The sequence below is a fragment of the Cheilinus undulatus genome, linkage group 16 (assembly GCF_018320785.1).
Source record: "Cheilinus undulatus linkage group 16, ASM1832078v1, whole genome shotgun sequence".
NCBI lineage: Eukaryota > Metazoa > Chordata > Actinopteri > Labriformes > Labridae > Cheilinus > Cheilinus undulatus.
The window spans coordinates 7,275,319-7,288,347 of record NC_054880.1 but is presented as its reverse complement, the minus strand read 5'-3'; the positions used below and the strand labels follow the sequence as shown (position 1 = coordinate 7,288,347).

Sequence of the window (13,029 nt, the reverse complement as noted above, 5' to 3'; positions counted from 1 at the left end):
GTCTCCAACCATACATATCAATGCAATAGGGAGGATAAAAATACTCAAATTTAAACAACAAACTTGAGGATTATTTGGACAGTTTGTCATTTGATACAAGCTTCAAGTCTGGACCCACCCCTATGGTGATGGAAAGGCCGCATCTGGAATAAAGTCAGGCTCAAAATCGTCTAAATCAGTCTTACTCAACCCTGCTCAACCAAGGAGCCAAACTGTTGAAAAATACCTTTACAAGAGCCACAATCTAAATGGTGAGAAGTGGCAAAAATGGTTTAAATTGGCAACAAAAATAAGTGAAGGGTGGCAAAATGATCAAAAGGCAGCAAAAAAGTGGCAAAAAAATGAGCAAAAAGGGGGAAATTAGGCATACAATGGAAAAAGTGGCAAAAATGGGTGCAAAATCACAAAAATTGAGTTGCGTGTGGTCAAAAATGCTGCAAAAATGAGTGTAAAGTGACTCAAATGGGCTAAAAAGGTGGGAAAATGGGGGAAAAGTAGCGTGTAATGGCAAAAGGCAACTTGAACGTGTGAAAAATGGCAAAAAGAGGGACATCTTTCAAAAAATTAGGATAAAAGTGGCTAAAACTGATGAGAGAGGCAGAAACTGGGTGAAAGTGTGGGTGTTTTTGAAGACAAATTCAAGATTAAACTTGAGGAGATGTTAAAGGATGAGGCCCAGGATCCTGCACTTTAGTCTCTGCTCAGTGATGTCACTACCAACCATGTCAGCATGTTTTTCACACGCTGTGACTGCAGGATGCACGCTGTGATGCTCCGACATCACTGTGACCTCACTGATAGCGCTGGCTGCTACACAGTCCTGAATCAGAGTTTATAGAGACCCAGCAGTGTTGTTTAAGATTTTATCTTAGATTTATTTGCTGTGTGATTGCTGCGCCTCAATGCGCTCCTCCGGTGTGGTGAGACAAGACAGGACAAGTTCAGCAAAGCAGGAGCGAGTTCAAATAGCAGCAACAACAAACAACAACAAACACTGCAGCAGCAGCATGCAGAGACTCACTGCTGGAACTTTAAAGGCACACAATACAGAGTGTGTTGTTCTCTTTGTTTCATTCACTTCACAAGTAAAGACCTGCTGATCTTTACTCTGCTGACTGTGCTTCACAAAACAAGAAATCCTGCAAATACGTCTGTGAACAGAGTCACCATAGAGACTGAGTCAGGGCTGCAAAAATAGAGGAATGCAATGATACGGCAGTATCCACAATGAAATGCTCTCCTGCTCTGACAAATGTAAATCTAAATGTGGCTGACATTTAAACAACCACAGTCGTTGCTGCTGTTTACTCTCTGAGGCAGTGATGGTTTCTAAAATTACTCTTCTGGAAGTCCAACTTTGTCATTAACACATCCTTAAAGCAGGAGCTGAGTTGTTGGCATATTTCACTTTAAAACATCCTTTCTGCTGTGATCAGCCAGCAAAAGTCAGTCAGTGTTGATCAGTAAAGTAATTTAAGAAGTGTGTTATCTATGAATGTTATATTTGTGTACGTTTATATATCATGTTTTTTTTTGTTTTGTTTTGTTTTTTTCTTTACAAGGCCTCCGATATTCCCTAAAGTCTCCAAACACAGAGAAATCTTCACGTTGTTTATAATTATAACAGGTTGCTTCCTGTATGGTGGCTGCCATACATCGCCCCATCTCTCCTCTGTAACATTTCTGTCAACATTTCAAACATTTGTCCAACATAAACATGAGAAGCTTAGCAGTTAGCTTTTTACAGGAACAGGGCAGTATGGCAGTGTTTTAAAACAGAACATGTAATGAAGTTGTATGTTGGCTGTTGAGGGTTATACTCAGTATAAATACTCAGCTGAACCACATTAAGCACCATAAAGAGGAACAAAGGCTGGCGGAGCTAGCTGCTAACTTTAGCCACACTCCTTTGAACATCCACCCCACATTATGGACCTGCTGAAAGAAGGACGCTGGGATGTATTTGACTGTTTTCTGAGCCTTTTCTCCTCTCTAGATGAATGGGGTAATCACAATGTTAAATATTCATTTATCCCAATAGAGAAATGCTAAATAAACAACCATCATGAGGCGTATTTACTACACAGAAAACTACACTTTGTTTTCATTAATGAATTTCTCATAATGAGGAAGAAATGCAACTAAAAGGGCTTTTTTTAGTGCATTTCACTGTAGAAGCAACCCCAGAAAGCATGCACATCTTTGGAGTACTTCCAGCACAAGCATTATTTGAAAAATTATTCAAAAGCAATATTCTTGGGGAGCAGGTGGCCTAGTGGTTAAAGGCGCTCCCCATGTACGCGGTTGGTTTGAATCCGGCCTGAGGCCCTTTGCCGCATATCTCTCCCCCACTCTTGACCCTGTTTCTGACTCTATCCACTGTCCTCCTCTATCTAATGAAGGCACAAAAATGCCCAAAATAAACCTTAAAAAAAAAAAAAGCAGTATTCTTAAATATAGGCTATTTATCGACTTAATATATCACCCTCTGGAACTGACTTGAATTACAACATAGAGGATGATCAAATCCTGGCTTTGGATATAGCTGAAGTAAAAATAAAAAGACAGGGAAAAGAATCAGGCTAGAATCCTGTTGAGAGGAAGGTGTAGTGGTGGACACAACCCAGTCTGCTAGCTCTCATTGGTAAGAGGGGGACAAATCTGGCCTAAAGCAGACAAATGTGTCCTAAAGTAGACCATAAAGCAGACAAATGTGTCCAAAAGCAGACCATAAAGCAGACAAATGTGTCCTAAAGTAGACAAATGTGTCCTAAAATAGACCATAAAGCAGACAAATGTGTCCTAAAGTAGACCATAAAGCAGACAAATGTGTCCTAAAGCAGACCATAAAGCAGACAAATGTGTCCTAAAGTAGACAAATGTGTCCTAAAATAGACCATAAAGCAGACAAATGTGTCCTAAAGTAGACCATAAAGCAGACAAATGTGTCCTAAAGCAGACCATAAAGCAGACAAATGTGTCCTAAAGTAGACCATAAAGCAGACAAATGTGTCCTAAAGTAGACCATAAAGCAGACAAATGTGTCCTAAAGCAGACCATAAAGCAGACAAATGTGTCCTAAAGCAGACCATAAAGCAGACAAATGTGTCCTAAAGTAGACCATAAAGCAGACAAATGTGTCCTAAAGTAGACCATAAAGCAGACAAATGTGTCCTAAAGCAGACCATAAAGCAGACAAATGTGTCCTAAAGCAGACCATAAAGCAGACAAATGTGTCCTAAAGTAGACCATAAAGCAGACAAATGTGTCCTAAAGTAGACCATAAAGCAGACAAATGTGTCCTAAAGTAGACCATAAAGCAGACAAATGTGTCCTAAAGTAGACCATAAAGCAGACAAATGTGTCCTAAAGTAGACCATAAAGCAGATAAAAGTGTCCTAAAGCAGACCATAAAGCAGACAAATGTGTCCTAAAGCACCCCATAAAGCAGACAAATGTGTCCTAAAGCACCCCATTAAGCAGACAAATGTGTCCTAAAGCAGACCATAAAGCAGACAAATGTGTCCTAAAGCACCCCATAAAGCAGACAAATGTGTCCTAAAGTAGACCATAAAGCAGACAAATGTGTCCTAAAGCACCCCATAAAGCAGACAAATGTGTCCTAAAGCACCCCATAAAGCAGACAAATGTGTCCTAAAGCAGACCATAAAGCAGACAAATGTGTCCTAAAGCACCCCATAAAGCAGACAAATGTGTCCTAAAGCAGACCACAAAGCAGACAAATGTGTCCTAAAGCACCCCATAAAGCAGACAAATGTGTCCTAAAGCAGACCATAAAGCAGACAAATGTGTCCTAAAGCACCCCATAAAGCAGACAAATGTGTCCTAAAGTAGACCATAAAGCAGACAAATGTGTCCTAAAGCAGACAAATGTGTCCTAAAGTAGACCATAAAGCAGACAAATGTGTCCTAAAGCACCCCATAAAGCAGACAAATGTGTCCTAAAGCAGACCATAAAGCAGACAAATGTGTCCTAAAGCAGACCATAAAGCAGACAAATGTGTCCTAAAGCAGACCATAAAGCAGACAAATGTGTCCTAAAGTAGACCATAAAGCAGACAAATGTGTCCTAAAGCAGACCATAAAGCAGACAAATGTGTCCTAAAGCAGACCATAAAGCAGATAAAAGTGTCCTAAAGTAGACCATAAAGCAGACAAATGTGTCCTAAAGCAGACCATAAAGCAGACAAATGTGTCCTAAAGTAGACCATAAAGCAGACAAATGTGTCCTAAAGTAGACCATAAAGCAGATAAAAGTGTCCTAAAGCAGACCATAAAGCAGATAAAAGTGTCCTAAAGTAGACCATAAAGCAGATAAAAGTGTCCTAAAGTAGACCATAAAGCAGATAAAAGTGTCCTAAAGCAGACCATAAAGCAGACAAATGTGTCCTAAAGTAGACCATAAAGCAGACAAATGTGTCCTAAAGCAGACCATAAAGCAGACAAATGTGTCCTAAAGCAGACAAATGTGTCCTAAAGCAGACCATAAAGCAGACAAATGTGTCCTAAAGTAGACCATAAAGCAGACAAATGTGTCCTAAAGTAGACCATAAAGCAGATAAAAGTGTCCTAAAGCAGACCATAAAGCAGACAAATGTGTCCTAAAGCAGACCATAAAGCAGATAAAAGTGTCCTAAAGCAGACCATAAAGCAGACAAATGTGTCCTAAAGCAGACCATAAAGCAGATAAAAGTGTCCTAAAGTAGACCATAAAGCAGACAAATGTGTCCTAAAGCAGACCATAAAGCAGACAAATGTGTCCTAAAGCAGACCATAAAGCAGACAAATGTGTCCTAAAGTAGACCATAAAGCAGACAAATGTGTCCTAAAGTAGACCATAAAGCAGACAAATGTGTCCTAAAGCAGACCATAAAGCAGACAAATGTGTCCTAAAGCAGACCATAAAGCAGACAAATGTGTCCTAAAGCAGACCATAAAGCAGATAAATGTGTCCTAAAGTAGACCATAAAGCAGACAAATGTGTCCTAAAGTAGACCATAAAGCAGATAAATGTGTCCTAAAGCAGACCATAAAGCAGACAAATGTGTCCTAAAGCAGACCATAAAGCAGATAAAAGTGTCCTAAAGCAGACCATAAAGCAGACAAATGTGTCCTAAAGTAGACCATAAAGCAGACAAATGTGTCCTAAAGCAGACCATAAAGCAGACAAATGTGTCCTAAAGCAGACCATAAAGCAGACAAATGTGTCCTAAAGCAGACCATAAAGCAGACAAATGTGTCCTAAAGCAGACCATAAAGCAGACAAATGTGTCCTAAAGCAGACAAATGTGTCCTAAAGCAGACCATAAAGCAGACAAATGTGTCCTAAAGTAGACCATAAAGCAGACAAATGTGTCCTAAAGCAGACCATAAAGCAGACAAATGTGTCCTAAAGCAGACAAATGTGTCCTAAAGCAGACCATAAAGCAGACAAATGTGTCCTAAAGCAGACCATAAAGCAGACAAATGTGTCCTAAAGTAGACCATAAAGCAGACAAATGTGTCCTACAGCAGACAAATGTGTCCTAAAGCAGACAAATGTGTCCTAAAGCAGACAAATGTGTCCTAAAGCAGACAAATGTGTCCTAAAGCAGACCTTTAAATGCTCTTATGTGGGGTGCAGATGGCCTAGCAGGTTGTGCCCCAAGAATGTGGGGGCTTGGGTTCATGTCCTGCCTGTGACTCCTTCCCTACATGTTTCTCCCCCACCGTCCTCTGACTCTATATAAAGGCATAAAAAGCCCATGAACACATCATAAAACAGACAAATCTGGTCAGTTCTAATCTGGGGTTTTAAACATTTTGTTTTTGTGCTGTTTCCTCCTCTCTCTTCTTTTGTTTGCTTCTTTCATTCACTCAGATTGTTTTACATTCAGGCCTGGTTCCTCCGTTTCCCCCCTACAGTCTTTCATTAACTTTGGTTCCTGGTCTTTTGTTTTCCTTCTTCCAGCTCAGCGATCAGGCGTGGAGATGGTTCAGTCTCAGAGGGCACCAGACAGCGGAGTTACCGTGGAGAACAACGAGATCTCAGAAGGTAAGATTCACATCAGGAGGCAAACCAGATGAAGGAAAACACTCAAACAGGAATGACTGGTGCAAGTTTGGGATTCAAGACTCGGACAGAAATGTTTTTTTGAGGAGATTCTAACCAGAAACTGCTCTTACAATGGAGAAGACAGCACTGTAGACGACTGCTCTCAGCTCCAGTTCCCTTTTTGTGGATCAGAGTTTGAGAGAAAGCTGCTCTGACGCTGACACATGAAGATATCACTTTGATAACCGACCTTTTCAAACCCAGATTTTAACAGAAGAAAAAAATGGCTCAGGAAGGTAAGTGGGAGCTGAAGAGTCCTGAAACACGTCTGCATTCACCAAGGAATGAGTTCGATTCACCTCATAACTCAGAGACACTTTCTCCTCTTGTCTGGCCTTTTTTCACGGTGTTTTATGAATCCTGTTACGATGGAAGAAGAAGCCCTCTGACGCTTTATTCCTCCTCTCACAAAGTGATCATCATCGAGCACCAATCCTGAAAAGTGGAGAAAAGGAAATGAAACGGTGCAGAAAATGGAAATTCAAATGAGAGCCTGCAACAATCAGGAAATGAATCAGGAGGTGACTGTCGCCAACAAGCCTGTAATAATTTCTTAAAGTGATAGAAGCAGAGCATGGCGAGGTGCACAGTCAGACACTGAGGGAAACAACCGGAAACATGGAAACAACCAGGGTAAGGCTGTTTCTATCTGTGAGGCTCTCTGAGATCAGGCTGTACAGAAGGCTTGGTACTGATTTATGTTAGAGATTTATCCCAAGGTTTAGAAAATGAATCACAATGTTCTGTTGTTTTTCACCACATAAAGATGTTGTTTCTGCATTTGTGTTGTCATGTTCTGATTTTAAAGCTGGATGTGATTCTTGTAAGTCAGCAGTATTAACCCCTGTTTGAAATGACTGCCACTGCCTTTATACCAAATATAGAGTCAACCTTTGTTGTAATTATCAGTTATTGGAGACTGCAGGCTGACTCAACCACAATGTTGTCAACGTTTTTGTGCACATTTTGACTGTCTGCTGAAGTTTACCTGCAGTTTTTGATAAATCCCTTTACCCCTTAGGGACAACACCTACAGTTTTAAAGCCGCTGTACTTTCTGGTGTCAGTAATCCTTAGAATAACAGAGATTTATCATTTTCAAACACATGGTATAAAAAAGTATAGAAATATTGAAAACCATAAGCCTGTTTTTTGATCTGTGTCAGATCTAGAGCTCTGTAGCTACGTAGTCGTGAGGACTACATATTTATGTCTTCATGTTTCTGCAAAACTGTGCAATACTCTACCTAAATGCTCCACAGGAGAAGGTTTTCTATCTTTGTTCTGCCACGTTCTTTGCTCGTTTGTGTACAGGAAACCGTAGCGATCAGTGTTGTTTACGTCACTGACGTTAGGTCGTTTACGTAGGAATAGAAAAGCATTAACAAAATATCAGGAATATTTGCAGATATCATCAAATGATCAAAGAAACACCTCATCAATACGTCTTTGTTTAGTGTTTCATTAAAGTACTCAGATATGCTCATCAGACTAAACTATGTTCAAACTGCAGCCTTAAAGGGGACATATTATGCAAAAATCATTTTTCAGGCTTTTCTAACTAAAATATGCGCCCGAGGCCTGTCCACAATCCCCTCAAGTACCAGAAAAATCCATTTCCTTACCCCCTATCTCACTCCACCTTTCTGAAAATATGTGCTGAAACAAGCCGTTATCAGATTTTCTCCTCATGATGTCATGTGGGGAGTTAGCCCCACCCCCCCCAGTTCAGTTAGCCCTCCCTGCTTGGAATAAAGCTCCGCCCTCCTCTCCTGATCCTCCTCTCAGCTGCCAGCTGCTCAGCTACATTCATCATACCATTTCCTGAGAGGGGCGTGGTCAGGGGCGGAGTCAGGCAGCTCATAATAGTTAAAGCCACAGACACAGACACAGCTGGTTCTGAGCGGGGCTGAAACAGAAGCAAACTTCACAGGCATGTTTTGGGGACCTCTGAGACCGATATAAACTTACAGGGTTAAAATATGTCCCCTTTAATGCTTAATTATGAGCTTTTTCTCCGAAAGATCAGATATGCATCTGATTTAGTATCACATATGAAAATGACCTGAATCTGATGTGAAAAGATCAGACCCATTGTGACTTGTGCTGTTTATACTGTCAGAAGAAAAATCAGGTATGAGTCACTTTAAACTACAGTAATGTAGCGAAGAGGACATTCACTAGTTTTCAGCTTCTCCTCCAGCTGAAAGTCGACCAATAACAGTGTTGCATTTTAGGCTGTTACACATTTAACGTAGCGGCCTATGAAGTACTTCTGTTTCAAACAAAACGGCGATGGAAATGCATCGTTAAATGCTTTATTGAATAATCTACAGACATATAGTTCTGGCATTTCAAGCATTCTTAACTTACAAAATGTGCACTACACAGATTACAGCGGGGAATTAGTAGGCATGAGTATTCATTTAACTCAGGTACCCAGTAAGTGACATGTCCCTTTGGCGGTCCAGGTGGGGGCGGGGCCAAGCAGAGTGTGATATCAGGTCTAAACTTCAATTATTTCAGTGAAGCAGGGAACAAGGCTGTAGATTAGCTGGGGGGATTTGAACACTTGTTTGACCACTCAGAGACATAAATGAGGAAAGGCACGTCTGATATTTTCAGATGTCTGCAGCTAGATTTGACTGTTGACGCCGTCTGCAGACTACACACAGTAAACCTGCATACCTCAGAGACTGGCAGCCACCAAATGTAACCCAGTAGACGAGTTTACAGGGCTGGCAGTTGCTTTACAATATTGAGGAGTTTGACATTAGCTCATATGCATCAGCCTCTGTGTAGATTCAGGGCTAAGCCAATCTATGGTGTATGCCAGGGGTTCTCAACCCTTTCAGCCTGGGACCCCCCAAATAAAGGTGCCAGAGACCGGGGACCCCAGCTGGACCTGAAGGTGGCTGAACATAGACATGCACAATCAAGAATAGTCATGTGGGGACAAGGCCACCCATTAGGGGGGAAAATGGGAGAGCTTTCTGGGGCCCAGCTAAACTGGGGGCTGGCAAAATCATGGTCCACTGTAAAGTTAAGCTTTGATATTTTAGATTTAACCTGAATAAAAAACCACTCTTATCAAAGAAACACATTTTTATTCATTTGTGTAGCAAGTTGCCCTCTTAAAAAGTGTAAAAAAAACTAAAATGGGTTAATAATGGCAAAAAATGGTAGGAAAGGTGGTGAATGTAGATTTTAAAAGCAGCAGAAATGGCTTAGAAATGCCAAAATTTTGAAAAAAAGGTAAGAAATCACCAAAAATGGACGTATTAAGTGATGAAAGGGGATTCAAAAGTGGCTGAAATGGCGTTAAAGTGGCAAAAATAGGTGGAAATCTGGTGAATTGGGATGAAAATTGATGAAAAAAACTGGCCAAAAAGGGTTAGCTGGGACATAAAACGTCATGAACTGGCAAAAATGTGCTTATCAAATTGTGAAATGTGGCTTAAAACGTGGTGAAAGGGGTAAATAGTGGCATTAATGTGTCAACAGAGCCAACAACAGACAGAGATTTGGTTTAGAAGTGGCAAAAACAGGCAGAAAGAAAGTGGTGGAAAGGGTTTAAATTGAAAAAAAAAAAAAAAAACAGGTTTTAAGTAGCAAAAATATGTTAAAATTAGGCAAAATTGGTGTAAAGTGGCAACAGTGTAATTCTAAATTGTTCATAGTTTTTTTAGGCATCTGGAGACCCCCTCTCGGTGTCTCTTGACCCCCAGTGGGGCCTCGACCCTAACATTGAGAACCCTTGTTGTATGCTACAGTGAAGCATGGATCAGGCTTTAGCATGTCATGGTTCCAACATTAAGTCTTCGCTGTATGTGTCAGTGCGTGTGCAGCAGTGGCTCTGGAACCAAAGTCTGTCTGTTTCAAACCCAAACCAAATTCAGTAAACATTTTGGTGAAAGAAAAAGCCTTGAGCATAAAATCTGGTTATTTTCTTAACCGTGTCGTGTTGAAAGAGAGCTGGCGTTCCTTTGCAGCTGGTGAGATGGTGATGTGTGGCTGGTGTGAGTGGCGTTGTGATGTGTGGCGTTGTGATGTGTGGCGTTGTGTGAGTGGCGTTGTGTGAGTGGCGTTGTGTGAGTGGCGTTGTGTTTGGAAGCCTCAGAAAGGAGGAATGGTGTTAATGACGGTGCACTTGGGACTTCTGGCAGACGTTTAGCCACCGTTTCAAACCCAAATTACAGCTCCTGCTCTTTAAACCATCACAATGGAATAAATACTCTTCTCTTTTTAAAATCCAGAACTTCTTATTAGTGCATCATAATCAGACTCATTTATTCCCGTCTGTCTGTAGTCAAGGCTTTACTGCAGCTTTCACAGATTTCCTTTGGGTGACTCATCTGTTTGTTTTGGCCTGTTCTATCTAAGATAGGAAAAAAAAACAATATTTCATCTAAATTTAAGCTTTCTCCTCACATAAAATGAGATTTTCAGATTCCTCCCCATAATTACAGACCAGATCATCTAAACAGGGATTTTTTTCTCCGTCTCTCTGCAGGACAAACCCTCGCCAGGAGAGCTTTTACTTATTAGACTTTATTTTCCTCTTCACAAACCTGTCAGGAATTTTCTCCTCTTCCAGATCAAATAAATTAGCCTACAGTATATTCATTTAATTCTGACGTCCTGGGGTCATTTTAATCCCATCTGAGCTTTCATGCAATTACCAAGCTTCTGGTTTGGTATCTGTAACCCTGTAATGATAGTTGGAGAGAGCCAGCATCAGACTTATTTAAAATTAAATTAAACTTTACAGCTCCACTGGGAAAATAGAGGGCTACAGCAGCAAGTGTAGGAAGATTATGTAACTTCTTTACTCCTGCTCTGCATCTATCTCTGCTGCTCTGCCTGTTTGTAGTTCCTCTACATGCTAAACAGCCTTTCTTGGTTCAGTATTTCCAGGTCTACAATGGCGACACATCATTCTTGTGTTTGTACACATGAGATGTTGATGAGATGTTTTGTGGGCAAAGTCTAACAGGTTGTAGAGCAGAGGTTCTCAACCTTTTCAGCCCCCGACCCCCCAAAATGAAGGTGCCAGAGACCGGGGACCCCCAGTGTACCTGAAGGTGGTTGAACACAGACATGCACAATCAAGAATAGTAACGTGGAGACAAGGACAACCTTCAGGGGGATAAATGGGAGAGCTTTCTGGGACCCAGCCAAACTGGGGGCCGGCAAAATCATGGTCCATTGTAAAGTTAAGCTTTGATATTCATATCTTACATTTAACCTGAAAAAATAAACACTCTTATCAACAATTTTTTAAAATTATTTGTGCCACAGTATATAGACTTCTTAAAAATGTAAGTGCCTTTTCTTAAAAACAAGAGATGGAAATATGGTGAAATGGGATTTTAAATTAGCAGAAGACATGGCAAGAATTGACAAAAAGATGCAAAAAATGAGCAAAAAATGGGTTAAAGCAGCACAAACAGGCAAAAAAGTGGTTTAAGGGGATAAAAAGGTGGCTGAAATAGATTAAAAGTGGCAAAAATGGGTGGAAAAGTTGGTGAAATGGGATTTAAAAGTAGAAAAAAGTGGTTGAAAGAATTTAAAAATTGACAAAAATGGGTTTAGAGTGGCGTAAGTGTGTTAAAATTGACAAAAATTCGATAAGAAAAAGTGAGCAAAATTTGTTTAAATGTGGCAAAAATGGGTCCAAACTGTGCAGAAATTAAAATGGTTTCAGATGTGGCAAATAATAGTAACAAAGTTAGCAGGGGAAAAATTCATTTAAAAATATTTTAACGGCATCTGGCGACCCCCTCTTAGTGTCACGCAACCCATAGAGGGGTCCCGACTCCAAGGTTGAGAACCACTGTTGTAGAGTTAGCTCTCGGTAAAAGGACTGTGTGAAAGTTGTGGACCGAGGAGCACACATGGCCTTGGCTTAGGTCGGGCCTCACGTACGCAGGCGGCTCAGGTTCAGCTCCTTTCCTGCGGCTGTCTTCTCCAATCTCTGTCTCTGCTGCTGACTCTACTGGCTGACCTCCTCCCTGAATAAAAGCAGAAAAAGCCCAAAATTATCTAAAAACAGGAAGTTCTGGACCATGTGGGTGCCTTCTTCAGCGACATGTTTGTAGGGGACAGGTTGTCTTACATCAGGGGTGTCACACTGTGGGATTCCAGGTCTTTTTTATCAGGCCCACAGAAGAAACCATGACTCACATTAGAACATGAGACTTGTGCTTGACTGTTAATCTGAACACACGGTGCTGCTTTGTTAATTCTAGAAACAAACTGTAGTAAATTTCCAGAGATCCAGTGAATAGTTTCAGTCACCTACACCGCTGCATGGAGCGGTCTCTACAGCAGAACCCAACAAATTCCCAAAGTGTCCAGCTGTGATGATTTTAAGTCGTATTGCATATTTGATATGAATTGTTGCATCGAAGGAACTGCCATTTTTAATAAAAACAAGAAGCAAAGCAGGATGTTTTATGCAAACTTCTAGAAAAGGCCACTTGAAGTCCAGCATGATGTGTAGAGCAGCGGTTCTCAACTGGTGGGTCACACCCAAGAGTGGGTCGCGAATGTGTGCCAGGAAACAGGACTGTGGTAGAAGTTCTGAGCAGAATCCCTGAGTGGACATGCAGTAAATTCACACAGCTGTTGTTGAGGCTTTCTATGATGACGAGTAAATATCTCATATTGTCTGGAGACTTCTTTCTCTAATTTTCTTTGGATTGACAGCTGGTGTTCCCAGCATACGAGGGAAATTCCTCATGAAAGTTCCAGGTTTCCATGCAGTCTTGTAAAATTGAAGAGTGCTTCTGTTATGATGTGCTTTTCATACATTTATTTTGTCCTGTCTCTTTGTTCAGTGTGTTTTTTTCCAAGCATTTTTCATTAGGTAAATGAGTGGTTGAACATTTTCAAAAATGTGGATCCTGATTT

The 13,029-nt window shown here is 40.8% G+C and overlaps 1 protein-coding gene across 3 annotated transcripts in view; it reads left to right on the top strand.

The window, feature by feature from the left end:
- Window positions 1-13,029, top strand: part of LOC121523988 (collagen alpha-1(XIV) chain-like) — a 269,909-nt gene that overhangs the window by 47,400 nt on the left and 209,480 nt on the right. For all 3 annotated transcript variants that reach the window (XM_041809125.1, XM_041809124.1, XM_041809126.1), the window contains exon 5: window positions 5,972-6,055. In XM_041809125.1, coding sequence (XP_041665059.1) covers window positions 5,972-6,055 — 84 coding nt within the window. The remainder of the gene's footprint in view (window positions 1-5,971; window positions 6,056-13,029) is intronic.